The 26,340-nt window shown below is 28.7% G+C and overlaps 4 protein-coding genes across 8 annotated transcripts; 1 reads left to right on the top strand and 3 right to left on the bottom strand.

Moving 5' to 3' along the window:
- Nucleotides 1-245: 245 nt before the first annotated feature.
- On the top strand, nt 246-3,773 carry LOC126836603 (vesicle-associated membrane protein 7). Its single transcript, XM_050570160.1, has 6 exons — nt 246-602; nt 1,864-2,090; nt 2,161-2,298; nt 2,390-2,480; nt 2,555-2,715; nt 3,558-3,773. Exons 2-6 carry the CDS (start codon nt 1,887-1,889, stop codon nt 3,615-3,617), a joined length of 654 nt encoding a protein of 217 aa, XP_050426117.1. The 5' UTR covers nt 246-602; nt 1,864-1,886; the 3' UTR covers nt 3,618-3,773.
- Nucleotides 3,774-5,224: 1,451 nt separating this feature from the next.
- On the bottom strand, nt 5,225-7,010 carry LOC126837022 (uncharacterized). The gene is made up of 6 exons (XM_050570745.1): nt 6,817-7,010; nt 6,649-6,743; nt 6,332-6,575; nt 6,152-6,255; nt 5,632-5,726; nt 5,225-5,322 (listed from the first exon to the last, which is right to left on the bottom strand). The coding sequence occupies exons 1-6, from the start codon at nt 6,994-6,996 to the stop codon at nt 5,225-5,227; spliced, it is 816 nt and encodes a 271-aa protein (XP_050426702.1). The 5' UTR covers nt 6,997-7,010.
- Nucleotides 7,011-7,757: 747 nt separating this feature from the next.
- On the bottom strand, nt 7,758-11,179 carry LOC126837021 (leucine-rich repeat-containing protein 51-like). The gene is made up of 3 exons (XM_050570744.1): nt 11,083-11,179; nt 9,178-9,395; nt 7,758-8,135 (listed from the first exon to the last, which is right to left on the bottom strand). Exons 1-3 carry the CDS (start codon nt 11,177-11,179, stop codon nt 7,758-7,760), a joined length of 693 nt encoding a protein of 230 aa, XP_050426701.1.
- Nucleotides 11,180-12,716: 1,537 nt separating this feature from the next.
- Nucleotides 12,717-23,208, bottom strand: LOC126836514 (ATP-dependent RNA helicase vasa-like). 5 transcript variants are annotated; one of them, XM_050570006.1, is made up of 9 exons: nt 23,075-23,208; nt 16,092-16,719; nt 15,763-15,984; nt 15,515-15,691; nt 15,251-15,449; nt 14,985-15,185; nt 14,740-14,912; nt 14,210-14,305; nt 12,717-13,447 (listed from the first exon to the last, which is right to left on the bottom strand). In XM_050570006.1, the coding sequence occupies exons 2-9, from the start codon at nt 16,710-16,712 to the stop codon at nt 13,409-13,411; spliced, it is 1,728 nt and encodes a 575-aa protein (XP_050425963.1). In that variant the 5' UTR covers nt 16,713-16,719; nt 23,075-23,208; the 3' UTR covers nt 12,717-13,408. The 5 variants fall into 5 exon arrangements, with proteins under 5 accessions (XP_050425963.1, XP_050425962.1, XP_050425961.1 ...); XM_050570005.1 differs by lacking the exon at nt 23,075-23,208 and adding an exon at nt 20,065-20,252; XM_050570004.1 differs by lacking the exon at nt 23,075-23,208 and adding an exon at nt 18,108-18,247.
- Between the last annotated feature and the right edge of the window lie 3,132 nt (nt 23,209-26,340).

Genomic DNA, 26,340 nt, shown 5'->3' with positions numbered 1-26,340 from the left:
ACTAAAATTAGTCTATTCTGTGCTTAGATAATGAAGTAGTAAACAATAAAATGTTTTACATAGATACAAATACCAATAAATTACTCGTGTGTACATAACGGCGTAAAACCAAAAATCGAAAGTGAGGCAATTAGACAAGTTATCAGTACCTATCGTTTCACTGATAAACGATAATGGATTTTTATTGGGTAGACTGCACAATAATAATACACCTTGATAATAACAATACAGAATAGTGAATACTGATAATTCTCTCTCTTCGACAGATAGTAGTAACTCGAACCATCGGTTACAAAAAAATAAAATCAATACAGACTTATTACAATAATATAATATATGTATTGATAAACTCTGTATACTGCTGCACTTTGTAGTCAATAACGTTACATCATCAAGTATCGCATCGATTTCCCTTGGGTACTCGGTTGTATCTGCTTCGTTACGTGTTGGTTAGGCTTCCCTCGTCGTGTTGTGTATATGTGTGTGTGCGCAAGTACTTTTGTTTTACAAGATAAAAATTAAATCACTAAATTGTTTTTTTGTTTTGGCGAATTGTGTACACGAGCATGACCGTTGCGTAGTAAAATAGATATTTGACAAAAGTGAGTAAAATTTATTATCTGGACATTTTAATATTATTATTTGTTGCTCTAACTACAAAGTCTGTCACTCGTTAGAATAGAAAACCGCTACTTGCAATTAGTCCCATAAAAATATTATTTACCTTCACGCACTACCTCAATAATATATTCATTTTTTACTATTTTATCAAACTTTTTTGTTTTTATCTAATTTGTTTATTAACGACGGAAAGTTATATTTAAAGTATTGTAGTTAAGGTGTAGCTGATAATAATGTCATGTTGCCAGGAAAACTTGTAATCTTTGTCATAGCCATAAACCTATATTGTTAAAATGTTTTTCTAAACCATTTTTTTTTTTTTAAATACATGTTCAAGGAACTGATTATTCAAAATTGTCATGCTTAGATACCTACTGTTTATAGAAGGTAAACATTGACTTACAAGCTTGTATTTTGTTCACTTCATCGTGCAACACATTTTATTATAATGAGATTTAAAAGTTATTAATTATTTTCATTGAAAACGATGCCTGTTTCGTTTCAACATCCAAAGCTAAAATTTGTCTCGGTTAGGTTAAATTCCATAGTCTTTAATGAAAACTAAATAAATATAATTAAATATTTCCTCACCAGTTTAGTCTTAAAGTTGTAGTATTGTGTTATACTAAGTTCGTTGAGAAAATATAGTTGCGCTGAATCAAAAACGCACTACTATTGTATGAGCCTGCGTATAAGTACTTAATTTTTAAGCTAAACTGATAAAGAGTGGCCATTTAATATGTGTTTTACTCTATATTATGATATAAACAATTTATAATTAATTATATATTTAGAATCGTTACAATTTTTATAAATAGCATACAAACTTAGACATTATTTAAATTATTTTTATTGAAAAAAAAATACATTAAAAATATTTAATAATTATTATTTAAAAAAACATTCTATTTAAATAAAAAATTAAATACATTTTTATTTGAAAAAATAATGATTTAATATATTTTCAATTTAACTAAATAATTTTTTATTTTATTATTAAGTTTAATTTATTGGAAATTAAAAATAATAATCGTTTCTAAATAATTGTTTGTTTTTTAAATAAAAAATGCTCAGTTTTGTTAATATATGAGCTATGATTAATTTATTTAAGACAACTCCTAAGTTTAAAAAATGACCAACTTTAATATTAATTTTTTCTGTTGGTAACTAAAAAATAAATGAGTTACTTAAATTTAATAACTGCTTACCTCTCACTTATAAAACATTTATTTTTGTTATTAGGAAAATAATATTGGTTAGCTACTATGCCGCTCTTCTACAGTGTTGTGGCCAGAGGAATGGTCGTACTGGCGAAGCACGCAAACTATCAAGGTAATTTTGGAGAAATACTGGAAGGCGTCCTTATTCAAATTGGTCCAGAAAACAAAAAGCAAAGTCTTTTGCATGATCGCTACTTATACCATTATATTTGTGAAGATCAAATCATATACATGTGTATAACAGACGATGTAAGCAGAAAATATATTACTTTTTAAGATACATATTTTTATAAAAAGTTAACATATTTATATATTTCAGGAATTTCAACGATCAAAAGCTTTTTTCTTTTTAAATGAAATAAAACGACGGTTTCAAGCCACTTATGGTCGTCGAGCTTACACTGCTATCGCTTATTCCATGAATTCTGAATTTGCACCAGTGCTTGCTTCTGAAATGGTACACCTTTAAAAATGATTGAATAGTTTTGCCATTTAAATCAGTTGTGGACAATTATGGCTTATAATTAATTTTTGTATTTTTTTTATAGAAAAGATTTTCTAGTCCCAGTGAATATGATGCTCTGTCGAAAGTTCATGGTGAACTTGATGAATTGAAAGATATTATGGTTCGAAATATTGGTAAATTGAAATGATTTAAACTTTAAAAACTTTTTAGATGTCAAGATTTTTTCAATGAAACATTTTTATTTTAGACAGTGTAGCTCTACGGGGAGAGAAACTGGAGCTTTTAGTCAATAAAACCGAAAACTTATGTTCGCAATCAATGAATTTTCGAGTTCAGAGTCGAACGCTCCAACGTTCTTTATTTTGGAAAAATGTTAAAATATATGTCCTATTTGTCTTAATTGGACTTGTAAGTACATTTTTTAATTACTCTATACTCTGCTCTTGCACATTGTACTATTTTCTTTATCAAATAATAAAATAATGCATTAAAAATAAAAATAAAGTTTTTCTCTACCTAAGAACATAAATTGTGTGACTAATATATTTACATAATAATTATAAAATTGTATTCAACTTTTTATAATACGTGAACTAAGATAGTTATCGTGAAATAATGTTATTCAACATATATTTAAATTGAACGGGGGAGTTTTTTATTTAAAGCAATGTCTAATAAAAAACCTTGTAAGTTTGAAGTTGGTTTACAACAATACATGAGTCGAATTTAGTATAGTTTACGTTGTCAAAAAAACTGTCTTGTTATTACACACAAAAATACTATACCACATTTGATTAACCATTTATAGGCGCAGGCAGACAACGCACGGTCGCCAATTTGAATCTCAGCTACTGGCGGCAATTTGTTCCTTTGGGCAGGCAACTATCTGGGGGAGAAATGGCCACTTGCACCTCTCTCTCTGGGGTTAAAATGTTTGGTAGCATTAGGTCGGCAGCCAGCTATAAGCCCAAAAATTCCAAATCTAAGCCCAGATCAGTGGGAATAACAGACGTTAAACATAAGAGAGATTTAATTAACTAATATTAATTTGGCCAAAAAACATTCAAATTAAAAACAAATTTTTAACACTATTCTTTCCTAAATAGAACACACTCAGACAAAATAGGCATAATACCAAAAACTTTATTGAAAAGGACATAAAAAAAAGTCAATTAATTAAATTGTTGTTTATTTAAAAAAAATTAGCAATTTATATTACTACATTTAAATAAGTACAATTTTTTTTTCAGGGTTTTCTCTACTTCATTGCCGTTTTCTACTGTGGATCGCTTACACTTAATTGTAGTTAATTATTAAATTTTAATTGTCTGTTTGTCTTTGAACTGTTGGTATCACCCAAAAATATCTAAATAATTTTTTACAAATTATGTAACCATGTACTTCCTTATAAAAACAATACATAATAAGTATATTTATAAATACATTTTAGTGTAAGATATAATTTATAATAATTATTATTATTATAAAATTTATATATCTGAGTTTTACACACTTTTTTTTTTATTATTGGAGAATTTTTATATCTATATATATTATTATTTTTTTTTTTTTATAGGTCTATATGTACAGTTATTTATAAACTATAGCTATTGTGATAAATCATTTGTTACTTATACTTAAATAAAACAAATTTTGTTTTTCCATTGCTCTTTATTCCTAGGAGAGTAGATTCCTAGTAGGGAAAGCATTCTTGTGCAATCAGTTAATGGCACTTGTTGTAGTCTCTGAATACTGCGAGAAATGTTTGTACTGTGCTGGGAATCGAACTGATGACTGTACGCGTAATATCCAACGGCATGACCGCTGCACAATACCGGCCACCCACCCCACATTTAACATAAATATGTAAATGTATATTATAATTTGATATAACTAATTACTCATAAGGTCATTATTTTTCCAACCCATCAACTAGTTTTCAAAATATCTTATAAATTGTTTAATAGTGTAAGAGCAAATCAAATGTGTACCTACACACCATGCTCTAATTATATTGATAATTCACTTTGTTCACATGTTGAAATTCAATAAGTAATTTTAACATGAGTTCTATTAAAAAGCTTATATTTATAGATATTAAAAAAAACATTTTATTACATTATGATATAACAATAATATAAACAAAATGTAAAAATCCATTGAATTTAAACTTAATGTGATCAACGTACCTAGCGTTAATAATTACAGCACTTGTTCTAGTATATATTGCTTAATGATTATTATAAAGTTAAAAATGTATTGCTAGACATAACTAAATACTAAAACTGATCAAATTCTTACAATTCTTAAAACACTAATACAAATTAGTGTAACTTCTTAAATATAATAGATAGTAGGTACCCATAATTATTACTTAATTAAATTACCATAAAAAGTTAATTTAATACCATATAATATTTTTTTAAAGTAAAGTTGTAATTTATCTCTTTTAAGTATTTTTTGGGTAATGAGACTGACTTGAGAAGTACCTATTGATGCTATAGGAATTAGGATACAACTAATTTCGTGAGATCGTTTTTAGAACAGACCTAGAATTTTATCATTATTTGTTGTTTATTAAATTATTTATAATTTTGTGTAAAATAATGTTGTAACTTGTAATATTGTAAAAAAGAATCAATGATTCCGAGATGTATATGTCTTTTTTTGAACAAAATAATTTTTAAAAAATTACTGAGATCTATCTTTAAAAGTTGCATTGCTATTCATTTCCTCAATCAGTTACCAAATGTTAGCAGGTTATTAACATAAAAACTTAATTTAACTTGATAACATAATGGTGCATTTATTTATACATTTTAATATACCACAACTTAAACTTGAACAGTTATAAATAATAATTGTTATACCATAAATAACATACAAAATAATAATAATACACAACTTATAAAACACATTAGGCCAATTCTCTTATCTTCCATTTTCCTCGGTTACTTTTTAGTATTGGATAAATATTCTCGAAGGCGTCAACAATTTCTTGACGTACTTTAGCACCTTTAAATAATATTTATTAAGTTACTTACAAGAAATTATTTTTTTTTAGAAAAACAAATTTATTATTAATGGGATATAATATAAAGGCAAATAATAAACTGAAATCTGACTTATTTTTGAATAACTTTATGAGTAATAATATATCATTGAATATAAAAAATAAATTGGCAGTTTTTTTCATAAACTCCATGAGAAGCTAGGTATTTTTTTAAATATATATTTTCACTTTATTATATGGCTATATCCCATTATAAAAGTCCAAAAACTAACAAATTTATGTTGTAATAAGTTATTTTCTAGTTATATTACCTGTTATAATGATTTTCCCCGTCGCAAAAATCAGCACCACAACACGTGGTTTTATCATACGGAAAATGATACCAGGAAACAACTCAGGTTCATAACTATATTACGGACAAAATATACAAATTAAATGGCTATATCAGTTGGACAAAAACTCAAATACTGTTTTCATAATTTGTATGTTATCAAGGGTGGGAGCATCCCCCTAGCCCTTCTGCAAGTTAAAAAAAATAACATTTAATATCCCCATTTCCCCAAATCCATTACAAAATCATAGGCGCCCCCTGACTTTTCACCTGTGGGTGCTCTTAAAATTAAATTGCATTCTCATAATTTTTGCCCAGAAATTTAATGTGTTCCAAAATATATTGTTTAAATATTTAAAAAAATATTATTCATAAAACTAAGACGTTAAATTTCCGACCAAAATATTTTTAAAAATATAAATAAATGTTTTGCCAACCGGCAATAGTTTTTTGATAAATTAATAGATCTAAATATGTAAATGATGAAAATTTAAACAAACCTGCTAAATGGCCTGTGAGCGAGGTCTAATTTTTCGAGGCGAATAATAAATTCTACATCACAACTTCCGACAATGTTTTGAATTTTAAAATTCAAAAATTTTGCCTTGAAGAATTGAAAATCCGTTAATTATTTATGTTGCTATTTATTATCTACTGTTGTGTTACTATTGACTTACTACGGGAAAATTAAGCTTTTGAATAATTTTAGCAAATTTCCTGGCGGCCAGCTTAGAGTCAGTTTCGCTTTTGGCACCGGTAACTACCAATTTGCCCGAAGAAAAAATTAGAGCTGTAGTGCGCGGTTCACGTATTCTCATGATTACTGCGCTTATTCGCGTAGGGTCGAACTCAGAATTTTTTGATTGTAACGCGATGGCTTTTAAGTCGAGCCGACAGCCCATATCAACAGTCGATACAATATTCCTTTGAAAAAAATTAAAAAATTGTTCGTCAATTTAAAATACAATTATTGTTTGAAGTAACTATAATTTCGTACTGTAATTTTGGCGTTAGGTTTGCGGGAACACGGTAATGCGGAAATGTTGCAAATCTCATCGTGTTTTCTTTGTATTGGTCAGATGTTTTGAGTGTCTTAAAAAAAAAATGATCTTGTTACGAAAAAATAGGAGGAAATCAAATGCATGACGTGTAAAACACATATTACCGGGGACGGTCTGCGAACGATTTTGTATCCCATTTCACCACGCTCGTATGGAATTAAATTTTCCGAATACAATATCTGGTTTTGTTTGGAACTGATAATAGTAGATGAACTTTGTGTCTGAACAGGAGTCATTTCCACTTCCATTTCATGTTCGTTTCCTTCCGGTAATAAATGATCCATTTTCAACAATAGAAAAAAAATCCTAAATACATTTAATTGCTTTGATAGATTTACGGCATAGAAAACAACTCTTGTCTATAAATTATAAGGATTGATATTGTGCAAGTCATTTGACTACGTTGACAATCGATTGTTTTTTTACCATAGAGACAACTAAAATATCGCCTATTTTGATTACATGTTCCGTTAGAAGTAACCCAAGATAATAAGGTAATAAAATTAGATAATAAGGTACATCGTATCGTAATTTAATATCTCTTATATGTTTTTGGCATCGTAGAGAGTAAAACTTCTTCCCTTAGAAGAAGTAGAAACTTCTTCTGTTTTCAGTTCTCAGCTGTTCAATTATAAAATGTCTACAGGCCACAGCTGCCTAAAAAATAATTTCCAATGGAAAAAACGCATACTTTTTTTAGCGAGTAGGTACATGTTTTGAAATTTTAAAATTTTATGTCTAAGTCGAACTCAAGCCAATGTTTACTCTAACCACTTCCTACGACAATTTTGTCTCTTCCCACGAAAAATTAAAGTATACGCCACTGCTCTCAACCCATCAATACCGCCACTGAATTCACCCTCGCTAGTAGTAGCCTCTCAACCAGGGATTCTTTTTTTTTTTTTTGAAAACAACTTTTTTTTTATAACGTTTATTTAAAAACAATTTCGTGAGTAAGTACATGCTAGCAAGCACAACGTTCAATCAACGGCGGTTATATAGAAGGGGCAAAAAAAACATTTTTATTAATATCATAAATAAAACTTTAGTCCGTCATCGACATGCTGACGGCGGTGACCAGCGACGGCGGTGGCGGTGATTGCGGATCCGGTGGTGATTTCCACGGTGGCGCATCGAAGTCGTCCGGGTATTCAGCCATCAGACGGGCGAGGACACACTTCCTTATTGGAGGACTGGACGGCGCGCGCTCTGACGGCACCACCACCGAGTTGTCCAGCTTGCGAATGTGAGGCAACATGCGCACCACCGTCGACCGGTAGTCGGCCATGGCTGCCAACGGATTTCCGCTGAACGTCAGCGTTAACAGTTTGGTCAACCTGCGCAACTTATATACCTCCACCAGATCCGAAATCCGGTTGTTGTGCATGTACAGCACGGTCAAATTCGGGAACAATAACAACTCCTGCAACATTGAAATAATTAACTTAAACTTGAAAAAGAGACTTGACCAAAGATATTTACTTGGCATAGCTGTTTGACCATAGTCCACAGGCACGTAGCCTAGATATGTGTACATGGGCCCGGACTACCCCCCCCCCCCCCGAAATTAATTAAATAGTTAATACTGGTCCAAAAAGAGCATATAAGAAGAACAAATTCAATAATTGTAAATTCTACATTAAAATGAAAAGATAGTAGGTACATATGCTACAAATTCCCAGTGTACAATAAAAACTTTAGAGGACGTTTTTTTTCAATTTTTATTCGCGTTTCTTTGTTCTGAAAAATGCGTTGTGATATCAGGTTTTACCCCTCGAGCGGCGAGCCCCACTTAAAATACAATATATTACGCGAGATCAATAAACTTCTGTAACTTTATAAATATGACGTTCAATTTCTGGTTTCCCCATCAAGTTTAAACAAAAAATGTATTATAAAAAAAAATACTGAAAAATGTCAACTTAAACAAAGCTATTTTATTTTGCAATGTCTATAGCTACAACAAAATATGACTTCATCATAAAAAATTCACAGATTAATTAAAAAGTATTTCATAAAAATAGTTTTCCCATTATACATAGTACATGTGTAATATTAATCTTTTTTTAAGAGAGCTTCAGTCCTCAAAGCCTCCTTTCCATTTGCGCAATGCCTTACCCGGTCTAAAATCAATATTCTGGCTACTTGCTTATTTTTGACTTTTTTTTTGCTATATATATATAGTCTCAGTGTGTCGTTAGCGCTGAAGATGACAAAATTATGAGGGTATTATTTTTATGGTTAAAGGTTTAAGTGTTAATTTCTTTACTATTGTCTTTATGCTTAAGCTGCAATCGTTTGCTGTCAAACGATTGCAGTTTAAGCAATGCTGTGTATATGGCTCTCAGGTCTAAAAAAGCTCATACTACAAGATTGATCCATCGAGATGGACCTTTGTTGACCTAAGGTATTTTGGACTCTTCTTATATATTATATAGGTCCTTCTTATTCCTTGTTCTACTTACAGGGTTTACCGCCATCAGCCTATTGCTAGACAGGTCTAGCCATGACAAATAGTCTGCTGATACGAGTAGCCTTTCCGCAAGTTTCCTAAGTCCGTCGACGTGAATGAGGTTGTTATTGTTAAGCCAAAGCGATCCCGTCTGGTAGCGGTTGGTTTGTCTGTTTATTGTTGGCGTACCGTGTACCCTAGCTGAGAGCGGTTTTTCGCCGGCGTTCAATTCTACAATAATTAAATTATGTTACAATTCATCACGAGAAATCTGTTATGACCACAAAATACACCTATATGGATAATCAACGACGGCCTTACTAAAAAAAATGTACAGTGTAGTTTAGTTAAAAAGTCCACAAAAAAAAACGTAATTTATTAAAAAAAGAGCATTTATCAATAAATGTAATGTATAGTGCTGAGCTGATAGTCAGAAATGATATACACATTTGTAGACTTCAAGAATTCAAAATATAATGGAAATATTAACATAAAATAATTGAGTTTTAGTGATTTCCTTCATTAGCTTTATTTATTCAAAAATAAGTTTACACAAAAATTACAATAATAAAAAAAATAATTATTTGAACACGGTAGAAAATAACAATTTTGAAATCAGGTTAAATAGTACACAAAACCTATCAAACACTGTAACGTCTAATATACCGACCTTAAAAAGACGTAGTATGTATGTGTGACGTATATGTAAACATCTACATGATGCCTATAGTTAGTAATTAGTATATATATGCATCACACAATTAGTATATATGTAGATTAATTTAAGTGTCTATCAAAATACTTTTTATTGGAATAACATTATAATTGTCAATAAACGTATGGAAATATTTTAGATAGACGCATCATTAATTTACTGATATATCAATAGACAACTCTACATTAAAAAAAAAAAGTAAAAATGAATTATAATTTATTTTATTATAATAATATACACTGTAGTGATATTATAGTGACTAGGTATAACAAATAAATGCTTAATACTTAATGAATATAGAATATATTAGAGCACAAAAAAAATTGAAATGTATGTAAAACCACTGCTTGATCGGATGGATAAAATATAATAGAGTGGGATTTAATTGTTATGTAAAAATATCAAATTGTAAACTCGATCCCCATCAGACTCAATAGCAAAACAGTAAAAAAAATGTGCTTTAAATTGCAAAACACTTCTCTGGTTTGTTGTAAAAAAAACAGATTTCCAAATAAGTGTGAGACAGTAAAATATTATGTCTAAATCTCAAACGTGAAATACTTAATGCCACTCAGAAAAATGTGAAGGAAGAGAGGAAGTGTTAACTATTTTTCAATAGCAAGCGGTTTAAATGTCCTCATAACATACATTATTGCGTATAGCAAAGAGAGAGGGGGCTAGAACCAAATTTAGGCTAAATATATAGGGGGGCTAAGACCGAATTCAGGCTGCCAGACCTTTAATTCATCAAAGGTCATTTTTATTTAAACACGACTAATAATCTTCATAAATACAAATCAAGAGGTGTATTCATAGATTCGGAGTATATATATATATATATATATATATATATATATATGTATACACCACGCATCTTTTGTATATATATATATATATATATATATGTATCGCAGTAAAGTAGCCCCATTCAAAATATAATTTAACTGAAGTCAAATGGCTTAGGTTGTCTGAGGCGTCTGTATTTGAATATTAATGTCAGTATTTTTTTTTACTTTAAAACTTCAACATGTTTACAAAATGAATATATACATATATACGCTAGATATGCTATACATATTTTTCTCTACAAGTGAGTTTTACACTATCCTAGTCTTATTTAAATCGGCCAGAGTTTTTATTATTTTACCCTTAAATAGCAAGTAAAAAATTGTTAAATAGCAACAAACATTGTTTATTACGTACCCCCAACGGTTTTTAAACTTTTAAAAGAATAGTCCAGTGGCTTGGCGCTCTTAAACCAGATGTATTCGCTATTCTCGAGTGATTCTTGTGTTTGCATTTCGCCTGTGTTTGAAACGTGCTGCTGTTGTTTGTGTAATGTTTAACGTTTGTTTAAGTATTTTAATTCAAAAGTAAAATGTTTTTAATCGCTATGGAGAATAAAATATTGACATTTTATACATTTTGCTATGCGCCTGCCTACAAATATCCTCTCAACAAGATAACCATCTCAAATAATACCTTTACCTGATCATTTACTTCAAAATAAATTAAGAGCATATGCAAGTAATAGGTATTTCATACTTATAAAAATAGAAATTATTCCATTATTAGGTATTGCTAATAATAATAATTTGTCAGATACATTTAGCTATGAAAGTTAAATAATGATAAAAAATGGAACAATGTAATTTAAAGAGACATTAGCTGAAATTTAAAATAATATGGAGGTGGATTGTAAATACAAATACGTCGAACATAACACAGCTTTGTCGCTCACACCATTGACTGCTATTCTTCTTCGTCGCCAAAGTTGTCCTCTTGGTCATTATTGTTCTATAAAAATAATATACATCAATTCGTTTTAAAATCAACTTTGTAAATCTAGAAAGAAGAAAATTTAAAGAAGCAATTTTTCCATTTTTAACATACAAAAATTACTATGCATTTCCCAAACTAGTGTCCTTTCCGACTCAACTTTTTCATGGAATACTTAAAAACCTGAATTATTTTTAATTTAATTTTTCGATGTTATAATTTTGCATTTTGTAGCACAGAAACTACCCAGAAAATACTAGGTTTGATCAAATACCTAGTTAATACTTTTATTTTTCTACATAAAAAAATTGTTTTTTCTGAAGCATTCATTCTGTAATAATCATAGAATTATAATAAAAACTATTATTTAGGGTTAAATTAATTTTTAAAAACCAGCAACACATTAGTTTTAAGATTTTTTGTATAAATAGCGTAAAACAAAATGAAATACTTTTTTTATTTAATTTTAACTGCAATTAGAAACTATTTTACCATAAGTTCATAATTTGATCAGTTTAAAAATTGTTCTAGAAAAATAAAAAAAACAATAATTAAAACGAAGTTTATTTGGAAAAAAAAATTTTAGATTGCTTCATAGTAGTTGACTAAAACGAATTAAATAAAAGTAGATCCCCTTGATCAGATTAGGGCAATAGGCCAAGGGACCCTGAAACAAATTTCCATAGAATTATGTCCAATTATTGTATCCTTTATTTTAATAATTAACAAATGCAAGTCTAAGGCTATTTCAAAATTGTTTGGTGCCAAATATTGGGAATATAAGAAATGCCAAGGAAAAAATCTTCATCTAGGTTTTCTTTTATATTAACCCTATTAAAATTTGTAATTATTATAGGTCGGTACCTACTTAGGCTATATAGGGCGTTCAACTATGTAAATAAATTACCAGGACGTAGGTAAATCAATACCAATTATGGTTAAAATAGTTTGCTTTAATTTACCAGTTATACATTTCAAATTTAGGAACGTCAACAAATTGTACGATTCAATAATTCAAAAAGAAAACCAACATTTGTTAAAATAAATAAAAGGCTAAATAGGTTTATCAAAACAAGAGATAACTTTTACTCAAAAAATTTAAAAAAAAGTAATACAACTATTTTAACAAAATCATCAAAAATATTATGTTATTTTAATTATTAACATTGATTATAAATAATTTAAATATTATTTATGATCAATGTTATTAGTCAAAGGCCGGCCGACTTTTAAACAGTCACACTAGAAAGTTGTTAGTTAGAATTAAGGATTTATATAAAGGTCATATAATCGTCCCATATTTATTACATTTGAGACTAACAGGCACATAATAGTTATTGATAAATTCTGTTTCAAGTTATAACTTATAACTATAGTTACTGATAATAACGTTATTCCAAGACACTTCTGCAGATATACAAAACTAACATACAATAAAAAGAAAAATTAATAAACCAAACCAATACTTTATTCATATAAGCTTTGGTCGTAAAACAATAACAAAATTAGTTTAAATATCTTTTTTTTTTAACTTGATAAAATAGGTTAAAACAAACTTTAACCTCATTTCTTTTTTTTTTTAGTTTAAACATAAATAATAAAAGGTAATACAAATTGTCAACATTAAATCGATCAAAAATCATAATTTTTAACAAATTATGAATCATAGTTTTAAAAATAATAAAACAGTAAAAAATATAACTATTAACAATTGTAAACTTTTGAATCATTCCAGCGAGCATGTTGATTTTTACCAGCCATCTCCGTCATCGCCACCAGCCGCGGGTTCCTAAAAAAACACATATACAATCAAATCAGAGTATATCTAGCAAATCCCATTATACAGTGTTTTATATAACAAAGAACATTAAGAAGGAATACAATTGCATCGACCTTGTTACTTCATTAAAATAACCAAAATTAAATATTTTTACGCTAATTATACAAAATAATGTTAAACACATCTTCCCCTCTTAAGTTGTTTACCAGAGTTTATTAATTTTAACAAGTAACATTGGTATCAAACCAGAATGAAAAAATTAAGTTTTTGATATGATTTAAAGAACATTAAATGAACTTAGAATTGAAAAAATGTGCAAGCTTATTGATGATAGTTGTGTAAGAAAATTCGTATAAAATTACCTTTTATGTATAAATTATAATTTGCTCGTTTATGTAAGTCAATAGAACAATTTGAAAGCATACAAGATTGTTTAATATCGTTTTAACCCTAAATTATAGTAAAATAAATAACTTTAACCCCTCCCCTAAAACTTATACATTTTATTTTCCACCAAAAAAAATGTTTGTTTGACAATCTTACAAATAAATTACCGACAGCACAGATGTAGTAAATAACGCCAGTGAAATACACAAATGTGGATAAAACAACAACATGTTGGTCATTACATTCATGTTGTAATATATAATTTAATAAAAAAAAGATTAATATGGAAGTTGAACAATGTAGCATAACATGGCCTAGTAATTCGAGCGGTTCAATGCAAGCCACTGCAAAGAAATTAAAACAATTATCATAAAAAATTATTACCGTTGATCTGATGTCATTGAATGACGATTGTCCATCATAGTCATTGCCACCACCATAACTGCCACCAGATAAAAATGAAGGCACTTCTTGTTCAGCCTACAAATAAAAACAAATTTTAAGTAAATCACAAAAAATAACCTCTATCTATATCATAGTATATATAAAAATTAGTATGTTCTTTGTAAAGATCACTTATTTCGATCAAAGTTGGCATGATTTTTTTTTGGATCCTCAAAAAAAAAAAACACCATGGAAGTAAGCCAGGAACCTATGGTTAGGTTTCTACCTACCCATGGGATGGATATTTCAAAAGAGAAGGATGGCTTAGGCTAGGTTAGGTTAAGGTGGAGATAAGATAGTAAGAAGGGAAAATCTATCAACCACGAATAACTCTGATAGATTTATTATTTTAATTCAACACTAATGTGATGTGTATATTTAATCCCGGGTGAAGCTGGTAGATAGTTGAAGAGGGAGGGTTGTTTCTGTTTTTTTTTAATACAAGATATTAATGTGTGATAACCACCAACCTGTTTAAGAATTCGAACCAGTTCAGAAGACAAACCGCTATCACTACTGCCATCATAGAATGATACAGCTCTTCCAGAATTTCCCAATCTACCAGTACGTCCAATTCTGTGTACATATTCATCAATGGTTGAAGGCATATCAAAATTGATTACACAATTAACACCTTTAATATCTAGACAAAAAAGCATCAACTCATATTAGCATAAAAAAAAAAACTAACTAGTATGAAGCTTGATAGACTTACCCAAGCCTCTGGCAGCAACCGCGGTGGCCACTAGTATTTTCATTTTATTATTTTTGAAGTCCCTTAAAGCTTGCTCTCTTTCAGGCTGTTCCCTATCACCATGAATACTGGTGGTAGGATAGTCTTTCTCGCTTAAAAATGCAGCAATGAAATCTGCATTTCTTTTTTGTTCGACAAAAACCATGGTACCCGAAATATCGCCTGAAATTTAATGGTAACATTCATTAAATGTGTTTTGTAAAAAAAAAAAAAGCTTAAGTAATAACCTAATGATTGTAAAACTTTTATCAATTCTTTTTTCTTTTCAAATTTAGACACTTCTCTGATTTCTTGAACAACATCTTTGCAAGCACCACCTATTTCTCCAACGGCAACAAAAGCATAGTTTGGTTTTAAAAACTTTTTTGCTAACATTTGGATATCATCAGCGAGTGTGGCAGAAAATAATAAAGTTTGTCTTGAATTCTAATATAAAAAAAATAGTTTTATCAAACGTTGGTCAATTTATAATTAATAAGTTATTTACATACCAAGTCTACCATAGTTTCGTGATCCAAAATTCTTTCGATATCTGGTTTAAAACCCATATCTAACATTCGGTCGGCTTCATCCAATACAAAGAACCTAACAGATTTAAATGAGACAATGCCTCGTCCAACAAAATCATTCAAGCGGCCTGGAGTGGCTACGATAATATGAACACCATTCTATGAACAAACAGTATATTAGTGAAAATAAACTCGAACCAAATAATAACATCACAATTTCAGATACTTACTACAATTTGAGATTTTTGATAACCAGTGGCAGTTCCTCCATAAAGCAGTCCATGTTTAATTACTGTACCTTTTGCAAGTTTGTAAACGACTTCACGGATTTGTATAGCCAATTCTCTGGTAGGCGCCATTATTACACACTGTGGTTCACAATAATCTCGCTCATATACTAAGTCATTTGGTTCACTAAGCAAAGTGTGTAATATTGGTAAAACAAATGCAGCCTAGAAATAAAAAAAGAATAATCAACACTGCCAATGTAATACAGATAGGACAGAACATTAAAACAATATAGAACGTCTTACACTATAACAACAGTCTTATAACTTACAGTTTTTCCTGAGCCAGTCTGTGCACTAGCCATCATATCTCGACCATTCATTATAATTGGTAGTGCGTATTTCTGAATGGGTGTAGGAGTGGTATAATTACAAGCAGTCAAATTATCGATGAGCACTTCGCGTAGTCCTGAACTTTTAAAATTCTCAATATGCTTTGGTACAGAATCGCCACTGACTTTAACATCAATATTTTGATATTTGTCAAAATTGGTGCCAACGTCTATACTACAGCTGATGTCGTCGTCATTAATTTCAGCTGGTATATAAGTTGGTCTAGGCTTGTCAGATACTGGTGGCTGTTCGTCATCACCGAAACTGTTACCACCATCACCGCCATCCTGCTGTCTATCATTGAATCTTCCTCTACCACCTCCCCGGCCACCTCTGCCACGGACACGTCCACCACCTTCTCTTTCGCCATCACCATTTCCATTGTAACCATTATCTCCTTCTCCACCTCCTCCCCAACTATCGCCTTGTGAATCATCATTTCTGTCATTCCTTGAGTATCCAACCCGGCCACGTCCTCTACCTCGTCCACGACCTCCTTCTCTGGATGGATAGGAGGAAGCGGGTTCAGCAGCGGTTTCAGAAAAATCCCAATCTGACATATTAGTGCTGTAAATAAATATGGCATACATTTAAAAAAAAATTATTTTTTGTTACGCGTATATAAATTAAATGGTTATATCCTCTTTAATTAGGTCCAATAAGTGCCAATCAAAGAGTAAGTGTGGCTTATCTCAAAACGAGCTAACTGCCGTAGTAAGGGGCAATATAACCCAGTTTTTATAAACATTTCCGTTAATTATTGTTATTTTGTTATACTCAATTCTCAAACACGATTTTTTAAAATATAAAACATAATCAAAGCTGTTATATTTACATAATAAATAACAAAATATTACATTTCTTTGTAGCTGAAATATTAAACTTAGTAAGTTGGTGGTTTAATATATTTTTATAATACTGTTAACAATTATTAATGAATTTTGAACCAAGTCATACATATACATAGAAGAGTGCCCTAAAACATTTACATATCTATAAGGACCAGTTCATTAAAAATAAATTGAATAGGCCATATTCATGAAGATATATTTTATATTATAATAGTTATTGCTTTTTTATCAAAACGAACATTGTTCCAGCAATTGAATCTTTAATTGTTTAGTGAACGAGTTTATTATAACCATAATTAGATAATTTTATATTATTATTAAGTAACACAACAAGTAAAAACTAATCAACAACCAAAAGGGTATCAATTAGATGTTTAGAAGGATTGTGTCAATGTTATAAATAATTGAAATATTTTTATCAAAAATTATATTTTAATGATTAGCACAGATAGAAACCAATTCTTATCTGTGATTTTATGAATTAATAATTAAGAATATGCTTATATTTTTACTTTAAATAATTTTGCAAAAAAAAATTATACTTGATAATAATTAAATTTAACTGCTAATAAAAGTTGTTTACATTAACATGTTTATAGTTTTATAACTATCACAATGAAACTGAACAACATTTTATGTTTAAATGTATATAACCAATTATGTAAAAAAAAAGAATACAAATATAATACACCATTTATGGCTTTTTTTACCAGTTTGGCTTATGTATAACTTAAAACAACTTGCGTGTAATTTTAGTATTGTTCAACTATAACTGATTTTAAGCTAAGTTTGTGAGAATGTCCGTTTCTACAACAATTTAAGTACAATAATATAAAAAACTGCAACAACCAACCGTTTTTTTAATTTTTTTTTTTATTAAAAATGGGTTTTTCACGGAAAAATTATCTACAATTTGGTGCAACAATAAAACTAATATATTCCAAGCCCATTGCAGTAAATAGCATAGTGAATTTTGTTTTGATTGCCCTTAACATTTTGTAAGTGGACATAGTCGGTTGTTGCAGTTGACCCTTCAATTCAGGTTATAATTGGATATTTTGTATTAAAATAAAAATCATTAAATTGATCTATTGTATTATTTACTTCATTAGTTATTTCATGTCATTAAAAAAAATAATAGGACGATATACATATTAAACTTGTAACTGGTACAGTGATGATAAGATTTACATTGATAAGCAGACAGTGAGGTTAGATCTCACCATTTAAGTTACAGGTTAAATATTAATAAAATAAAATGATCATTAAATAAGATAGGTAAACGAAAAAAAACAAAATGAAATAATTAATTAGTGATAAACAAAGATGCAAACATCAAATTTAGTATATTCTTGTATCAATTTTGTTCTTATCAGTTGAAACAAAACATCAGTTGTAGTTAGATATAATATGTTATAGAATTCAGTCACAATTGAATGAGTAGCGGTACCAACGTCACTAGTTAAGAGTTAAGTTAACTTACTAAAAATATAAGTTGATTTTTCTTAATTTACTGTGTTATGTAACAAGGCTTAGAAAAATGACAAAAAGTATAATTTTATATTAATTTAAATTGATGCATAAATAAAAATCTGCATTTTGTATGATTATGTTGACAACATACAAAAAGAATACAAATACAAATTTGTAAAATTAATACTTGATCATCTGTTATGAGCAGTCTGCAATATTTTAAAACTTAAATTATCTTTTAAGTCCAGTAAAATGGATCTGGTCGAAAATGTCAATCCGTAAAAGTAATTAGTACTAATTTAAGTGTTATAGAAAAAAAAATATGCAAGCAGAATGAGCGCAAAGGATTCTAAAATTTCAATATAATAACTTCATTATGGCGCAAGTTTAGGTATATTGCAAAGTAACATGTTACTTAAGAATATTTTTTATTTTCAAATCCCTAGACATGAAAATATTATTGTAAATGTAATGATTAGTAACTATAATTAAGAGATAAAATAAAATAAAATTTAATTAATTTACAAAAAACAGTACCAGTTCAATTAATTATAATTTAATAAATACGAATGCAAAACTTTGTCAAGTTATTAGCTACAATTAATAATTATAGTAACTACACTCAACTGTAAAACTTAGAATGTTTTAGGGAGGAAAAAAATTAATTTATTATTATCCTGTACAATTCCAAGTTACGAAATTATGTTCGTGATTATATGCAATTCAATAATCAAATGTTCAGTCAGATTCATGTGAAATTGACCATTTTTAGCTTTGAACCAATTTTAACTTATTTTTAAAATTATAATTCTCCCCAGAAATGTATACATTATACATCATCAATAAGTACCAAAAGCTAACAAACCAATGATACTGTAAACATTGCAGATTGGTTCTCAGAACGTTATTCGGCTGAACCTTTGACTTAAACTTAGTAGGGAATACCTACTAGGGTATTAACAAAAAATATTAACATAAAATATGCAAGCGTAATTAATTACTAGTCATTATTGTTTATTAACAAATGAAGCAAAATATAAATGTTTTGATACAAAAAAAAGAAGATGAATGAATAATAATTGGGGTGTGTGAGGACATCATGGCTATAATTAGCCCTTGCTAATGGCTAATTTTTAAATATCAAAAATATTACTTTTCTGGTTGGGTATGGAAAGTTATATAAGAATCGTTATTTTTTCATCATACAATGGCCGTGTGAAAAGTGTAGATTACAAATTTTACACCAATAAAAATAGGAATATAATAACACATAATATGGCTAATATCAATGTTATAAGATGCTTAGGTCAGGTCGTTAGGATTATCACGATGTAGCCAGACTAGGTATGCTGAACAAGTTAATCGTAGATATTACACATTGAAAATAAAAAAAAAGAGAATTGAGCAATTATCATACAAAAGGACAAACGCTTAACCAACAACCGACTTGAGTAGAAGCCGAGAGTGAAGAGCATTAATTAAGAAGGCATTTATAGTGTGAAAAGCCATGTGGTCAATCACACGGCGGGGATAACGTTCGAACGGTTAACGGGAAAATCGAGTTTAAAAAAACTAAGCGCATACTTACAATTGATAACTACGATCGTGCAATTAGTTTCCAAACAGAACACGACAATTTCGAGTCGGAAAGTAAATTTTTGAGTGATGGCCAAATAAATGCTGTCAGAAAAACGCGACTTTCGCTTAATTGTTCTTTTCGAGCGGCGAAATGAAATGGACGAAACAAATTATTAGTCAACGGTCAACGGCAGGTTAGTCCGACAAACAATGGTCCCCAATGCTATAGGGGTTCACAAATCGGGAGGATAGACAAAAGCTCGTCATGGAAGAAAATAACACATTTAACCGTCGAACTTTGGTTTTACAAATTTATAATTTAAAACGCAATTAAATAATTCCATATTATAATAATTCCTATTTATGGAAAATATTCAAATCAAAAAATTATAACGAAATCACATTTGAAAATCTCGTACTGATTATTTAAGTAATCGATTATTTTATTAATTGTTTGAATATTATTTACCGCCGTTATATTGACAGGTCTACTGGCTGTTGACGTTTGGTTGAATCGAATTGAGTCAACGTTGATTTAACGTTATCATTTATCACTAATACGGCGGAACAACATTACTGTTTTTGCCTCCAAATTTAAATTCAAAACAAGGGTTATTATTAATTTTAACAAATCTATTTGATATTTTGACGTAAATTGTAATATGACTGAGAAAAAAATTAAATGAGAATGACTGAGAGCTTTGAAAAAGTGTGATAAATCGAACATTATGATACATGTTCAAAACCTACGGATTAAATGTTAAGCAATAAGCATTACATGTTTAAGCTTTGAAAGTCAGATGTTATTTCATAATATAACTAAAATTTTAAGATCGAACAGGTTTAGACAATTTTATGATTTTATTCACTGTTTCAACAACATTTGTTGTTCTTTTCTTTCTTTTTTTTTTTACGCCATAGTTTTTTAAGTTTATTTTACTACATTTAATATAAACAGAGAGCTGTTTCCTGTTATTAGGTAGTTTAAAAACGTCTGTTAAACAAAAGCAATTGAAAATTGTGTTATAACTATAGTCAATATTAATGTATACGATAACGTCTGATCCCTTATTATTATTGAGTATACGATAATATTTAATATACATGATAAAAAAGTAAAGTTTAAGTATGTTATATGTAGCAGATAGATATTTAAATTTGGTGACTGCGTTTTATACTTATATAGAAATATTTGTCCCAAAATTAAGGTTTTGACTTTTATTACTCAAAAATATACTTTGAGAATAAGTTTTATATTATAATGCATTTTAATAGTCATAAAATAGAACTAATTTTCTTGTGATAGTAATATTATTATTATTATTATTATTAGTACATAAACTGTATTTGCATAGATGGAAATATAGGCTAGAGAAATGTGTAGATATAAGTCTTCATCAATTTCTGTAGTCTCTTCAAATATCTTGTTGTTTATGTGCAACAATTTAAATGTGAAAAATGTTTTGCGCGCTAAATAGCCAATAGTTTACAGAAAAGTAGGTATACCTATAGTTTAAACATTTTTTTGAAAATGTTCTTAGTATACAATAATGTAAAAATTTTTAATTCAAATAATTAATTCTATGATTCATTAGTTATAATTTTATAAATCGTAATGATAACATAACATCAAATTGACGAATAGGAAAAGCTCATAAAAAGATTTTAATCTTAATTTTTTTGAGGGACTCAATAGTAAATTATTTAAAGTTCAACACAAAAAATGAAGTTTAAAATGTCGCGACTTAAAAAAGTATTTTTTTTCCTAAAAAAAATTTAAAACTTTTTTTATTTTAAATAAACGTATCTTACTTTAAATTTCAGCCAACAATACAATTTTCAAATGTATGTTAACAAAATGTGTAGCCCTCTGAAACAGTGACTAAGTTCCACCCGTAGGACTTTAGCATACAGCTAACAGTAAACAGTGTTAATAGCTTAAGCTACAGTGCTACACCATAATATTAATAAAAATAACCGATATGAGCTTGTTAAAATATCTTGAGGAACTTCAGAAGATCCAGGGAGCTTAGCCACCCCTCCCCCTGCTTATTTTGTCACTGGTTTCACTGTTAAAAATTATAAAACAAAAAAGGCAAAATATGGCCCAGTCAACAAAAAAATATTTTTTTAAACTATTTTATGATCAATTTTGACCAAAAATTAACGGTTTTATAAATATTTATTAGACATATACATTCTTGTGCTGATTAGGATGGACTACAGCCTCAGATAAGAAATGCAGTTAAAACAGACATTAGATAATAGTTTTGATTTTTCGTTTATTAAAGAGTATTCTGTGTGTCAAGAGATCTGTGGTCCCTAGTAATAAATTAAACTATGAAAGCAAAAAATAGTTTATGAGACGGTCTGAAGAGTGTAACTATAGTATAATGTAAAAAATGCTCAAGTTAATAAAAGAAAGTTGTAATTAATCCAATTAAAGTTTTATTTTTTGATTTGTTTTACAGGTTAATTAGATTGTTAAATGTACCTATTTTATAAATGATGCGAGTGAAGTCTAAATGAGTCCGTGTTATGGACATATTTAAGTAGTATAACATAACTACCATATTAAATTGTTTAATACTATTACCGTTTATTGTTTAATTAATTATTGTAAAACTAGTTTTTTTATGTAAACTATAATTAAGGTTTTAGTTTTATTACATTGGCATCAAGATATTTTCGATATCACAAACCACGTTTTATATAAACAAATTACACAATGTAATGACAACTGAAAAAGTGCTGAAGAATCGTTCGTTGGAATACTTAACTTAATTTAAAACACACTCAAATATTTAATATAACTAAATTTATATTTATTGTTTAAAAAAATATGCTTTATTATTAGGTATTAATGTGATTTGAACTAATACAAAACACATGTAACCGACAGTATAATAAATATTTAAGAATATCAATATTATTTAAATAGTATATTCAACTATGTAGCTATCTGCGTAATATTCAGAGAAACGATGTATATGTATTTGTTAAAAAAATTATATACTTACAATTTTTATAGAGTAAACATAACCGTACTGCGTGTGGAGTCATAGGAGTGTTTGATGAGAGAAAATGTCTGCTAATGACAGAATATTACATCTGATAAAATTGTCTCCCACCCTTGTTCTGTAAAATGTTAAAAAAAATCATATGCTGTAAGGCAAGACACATAAGTCCTTTTTACTCAACGGTTACGGTCAGTGTTAGGGACCAACTCATAAATATGCTATCCTATGCCAGTGACATTTACACCCGAATTCTTCGAACAGATATTCTACATGTATAGAATACGGCCCACACCATTTATATTATAAGGAATACTTGCATGTGAAGCATTTTTACAGTAAATGAATATTCAGCACTTATTTAACACGGTCTAATGCCACATTATTTTCCTTTTTGTATGCAGTACAATTTTACCTTTTTAAAAAAAAACATATCGGTCTTCAAAATCGAAATCGTATGGTACAGAATTAAAAAACATCTGCTATGTGGGTATAAATTATTTATAATATAACATAATACCTCTGAAAGACATTTTGTAACATATTACAAACAAAGCATTAAATGGTGAACCTGTACTATGGTAGTAATCGGGTTTTCGGGTTAAAATTTAACAATAAAAGTTTAATCGCCCTCTAAATTTGTATGTATTTAAATATTATATATACATACATATTATACGAACACAGGACACTAATTATATACTTTGTTAAAACAGATTTACCCTAGTCCCATAAGAAGACATATATTGTTATGTTGTTTTACCTTACACTTTGATTAGGTAAACCTTTATATGTCAAAACGGTAATCATAATACTTAATCATAATAATTGGAGAGCTATATTTCAATACATTATTTTTAATTATAATTTCTAGTGTTATTTAATTTAAATAGAAGTACAATAATTCTGTACTTCTATTAATTATAATATTCCCTCGGGGGAACGCTAATCTAGCGTGACGGGTATGGCGAACCCGGGGCCCCGAGCTATGAACTAGACTTGCTTTAATTAGCTGGTCCAGTTCTCTCTACTCTGACCTTAATTGGTTGGAGTAGACTGACCTTCCAAATTGGGGGTTAAGCGCAGAGCTAACGACCCTGCCTTGTAAAAAAAACTAACGTTCAGGACTCAAACACCAAGCCTCGGACTAGGGAGGGGTGTTTGACGGGATGGTCCTAACGGCCGTTTGCCCGAAGAAGAAGAATTAATTATAATATAAATAAGAATTATGTAAAAAAAAAATAACATGAAACGACATATTGCTTTTAGCGAATGACTGATATTCTAATAATGCATAATTAGCATTAGCACTTACATAGTAGAGATTTACTTAAGAATCTTTAATTTTGATATCAATTATTTTCCTACTTGTTACTAAATGTATTTCCAAAATAACATAAAATATATGTAACTTTTTATGATATAAAAATACTTTATGAGTAATGACAATTATTTTATTAAATACCCGTTACACCTAATTTGTAATGTTTAATTTTTTTAAATAATTACTTTAGTCTTTAGCTATTTGAAAAGCTAATACAATTTAGGATAATTTATATAATTATATTAAAAAACAATAATGAGCATTTTTTAACAAGTACCTGAGATCATTAGACTAAAAACTGTTTTGTCTCATTTTGTCATTAACACTTAGCGAAATTACTAATAGGCTTAACATATTTTAAAAAAAAATTCATAATTATTTATGCTTAGCATAAATCTGAATAAAACTTAATTATGTGGGTTGAACGCCTAAAAAACGATCAGATGTGCATTTAGCATTAACAATATTTGAAAGATAGTATTTTAATTTTTAGGTAAAATAATTGTTATTATTGTCTTAATAACTCGTTTATTATATAATTGATTTTCTCCATGTCTGCTCAATTTTAAAGGTTTTATAAGCTCAGTAGTTTTTATAAATTAATGAATAAACTTGAAGTACTCGTCTGAGCACAAGTACGATATTTGTATACAAACATTACACAGTATGATTTATCCTTGTAAATTACTTCAAAGTTCAATTCAAAGATTGACATTGTTTTCTCGTTTTTAACCATGAAATTGTTTCGTATCACCTTTGCACTTAAGATAACTAAGATGGTTCATGCGAGTATGATGATTCAGGATAAGACACTCATTTGCTTATAAAATAATATAATTTTTTTTTTTTTTAGATCCTTTAGTTTGTTATTTTACAATATTATTTTTTTCAGAGCTCTATTAATTTTTAAACTTAAATGGTAATGCATGTATTAAATCAATTTAATTAAAAAATAATTTTTTTGAAACAAACTAGTCGATAACCAGTTTTAGATAATTATTTTTTAAGTTATTATATATTATTACTTATATTTGCGCGCATTTGGCATTACTTTACCCACCTCCCATCCTAAATTTCAAATTTATAAACTAAAAATAACTATCAAAACTGGTTATCGACCAGACAACATGTTCAGCGCATTATAGTTAATCAAAAAAGTTAATAAAATATGTACGTTCCATTTAAGTTTCAAAAGTTGATAGAGATTTAGAAAATACTAAAAAAGGTAAATATTTAATAAATTTATAGTATTGTAAAATATTATAGACAAAAATATTATCAAGAAGAAAAACTACAAAAATAGAAATTATTTTAAGAAAACATTAGTGTTTTATTATTTTGAACCAACCTGTATATACACATCTACAGGGCAATTATTGGAATTAAAATTAAAATTTTATGACGTCAATAATTTCACAGTTATCGGTTAGTAAAAACCCAAACACAACAAACTGTCCTCGATTGTAGATGTCATCATTAAGAAAGCATCAATACCACTCACTAGAAACTAAGGTTTTTTAGTGTTCCTCCTCCGGTTCTCTACGGAATACGGATGCTCATGAAGGGGGGGTGAAAAAAGGTTTTTAGTGTATATTTAGCTATTAATAAAAAAAAAAGTTTAAAAGTTTACATACATGTTGGATAACATATTTTTGAATAAAGAAAATATAAACTATTGAATAACGTTAAATGTACTTTACTATACCTATTGATATATTCATCATTGGAACTTACCTATTAACCTATAGTTATAACTTATACCGCTATTGTTGTTTACTGATATATTATGATATTGTCGGTCATAAAAAGGAAGATAATAGAAGACATAAAAATTCTCTTCTAGTATTTTAGTAGTGATTCTATTATTAAACTTACTTATATAGATCAATAGAAATTATGAAATGTGTAGTACTTTAGTATTTCTTTAATTTATAATAATTTCGAA

This window comes from Adelges cooleyi, unplaced genomic scaffold, assembly GCF_023614345.1.
Source record: "Adelges cooleyi isolate 19-005CV unplaced genomic scaffold, UGA_ACOO_1.1 ACOO_flye_CR_arks_rails_tigmint_CR_PRNA_247, whole genome shotgun sequence".
Classification (NCBI taxonomy): Eukaryota; Metazoa; Arthropoda; class Insecta; order Hemiptera; family Adelgidae; genus Adelges; species Adelges cooleyi.
This window is presented reverse-complemented; position numbering and strand designations above follow the sequence as displayed.

What these genes read in the sequence shown, in the direction of transcription:
- LOC126836603 (XM_050570160.1), top strand. Translation starts at nt 1,887, where the DNA reads ATGCCGCTCTTCTACAGTGTTGTGGCCAGAGGAATGGTCGTACTGGCG. An exon ending in ACATGTGTATAACAGACGAT is followed by an intron (nt 2,091 to 2,160) that starts GTAAGCAGAAAA and finishes TATATATTTCAG; the next exon opens with GAATTTCAACGATCAAAAGC. An exon ending in TATTATGGTTCGAAATATTG is followed by an intron (nt 2,481 to 2,554) that starts GTAAATTGAAAT and finishes TTTTTATTTTAG; the next exon opens with ACAGTGTAGCTCTACGGGGA.
- LOC126837021 (XM_050570744.1), bottom strand. Translation starts at nt 11,179, where the DNA reads ATGCAAACACAAGAATCACTCGAGAATAGCGAATACATCTGGTTTAAG. An exon ending in AAGTTTAAAAACCGTTGGGG is followed by an intron (nt 9,396 to 11,082) that starts GTACGTAATAAA and finishes TAATTATTGTAG; the next exon opens with AATTGAACGCCGGCGAAAAA. An exon ending in GGCTGATGGCGGTAAACCCT is followed by an intron (nt 8,136 to 9,177) that starts GTAAGTAGAACA and finishes TCAATGTTGCAG; the next exon opens with GAGTTGTTATTGTTCCCGAA.
- LOC126837022 (XM_050570745.1), bottom strand. Translation starts at nt 6,996, where the DNA reads ATGGATCATTTATTACCGGAAGGAAACGAACATGAAATGGAAGTGGAA. An exon ending in TTCAAAAGCTTAATTTTCCC is followed by an intron (nt 6,256 to 6,331) that starts GTAGTAAGTCAA and finishes CAATTCTTCAAG; the next exon opens with GCAAAATTTTTGAATTTTAA. An exon ending in GGGGAAAATCATTATAACAG is followed by an intron (nt 5,323 to 5,631) that starts GTAATATAACTA and finishes TATTATTTAAAG; the next exon opens with GTGCTAAAGTACGTCAAGAA.
- LOC126836514 (XM_050570004.1), bottom strand. An exon ending in GGTTGCTGCCAGAGGCTTGG is followed by an intron (nt 14,913 to 14,984) that starts GTAAGTCTATCA and finishes TTTTTTGTCTAG; the next exon opens with ATATTAAAGGTGTTAATTGT. An exon ending in TGGTTCGAATTCTTAAACAG is followed by an intron (nt 14,306 to 14,739) that starts GTTGGTGGTTAT and finishes TTTTATTTGTAG; the next exon opens with GCTGAACAAGAAGTGCCTTC.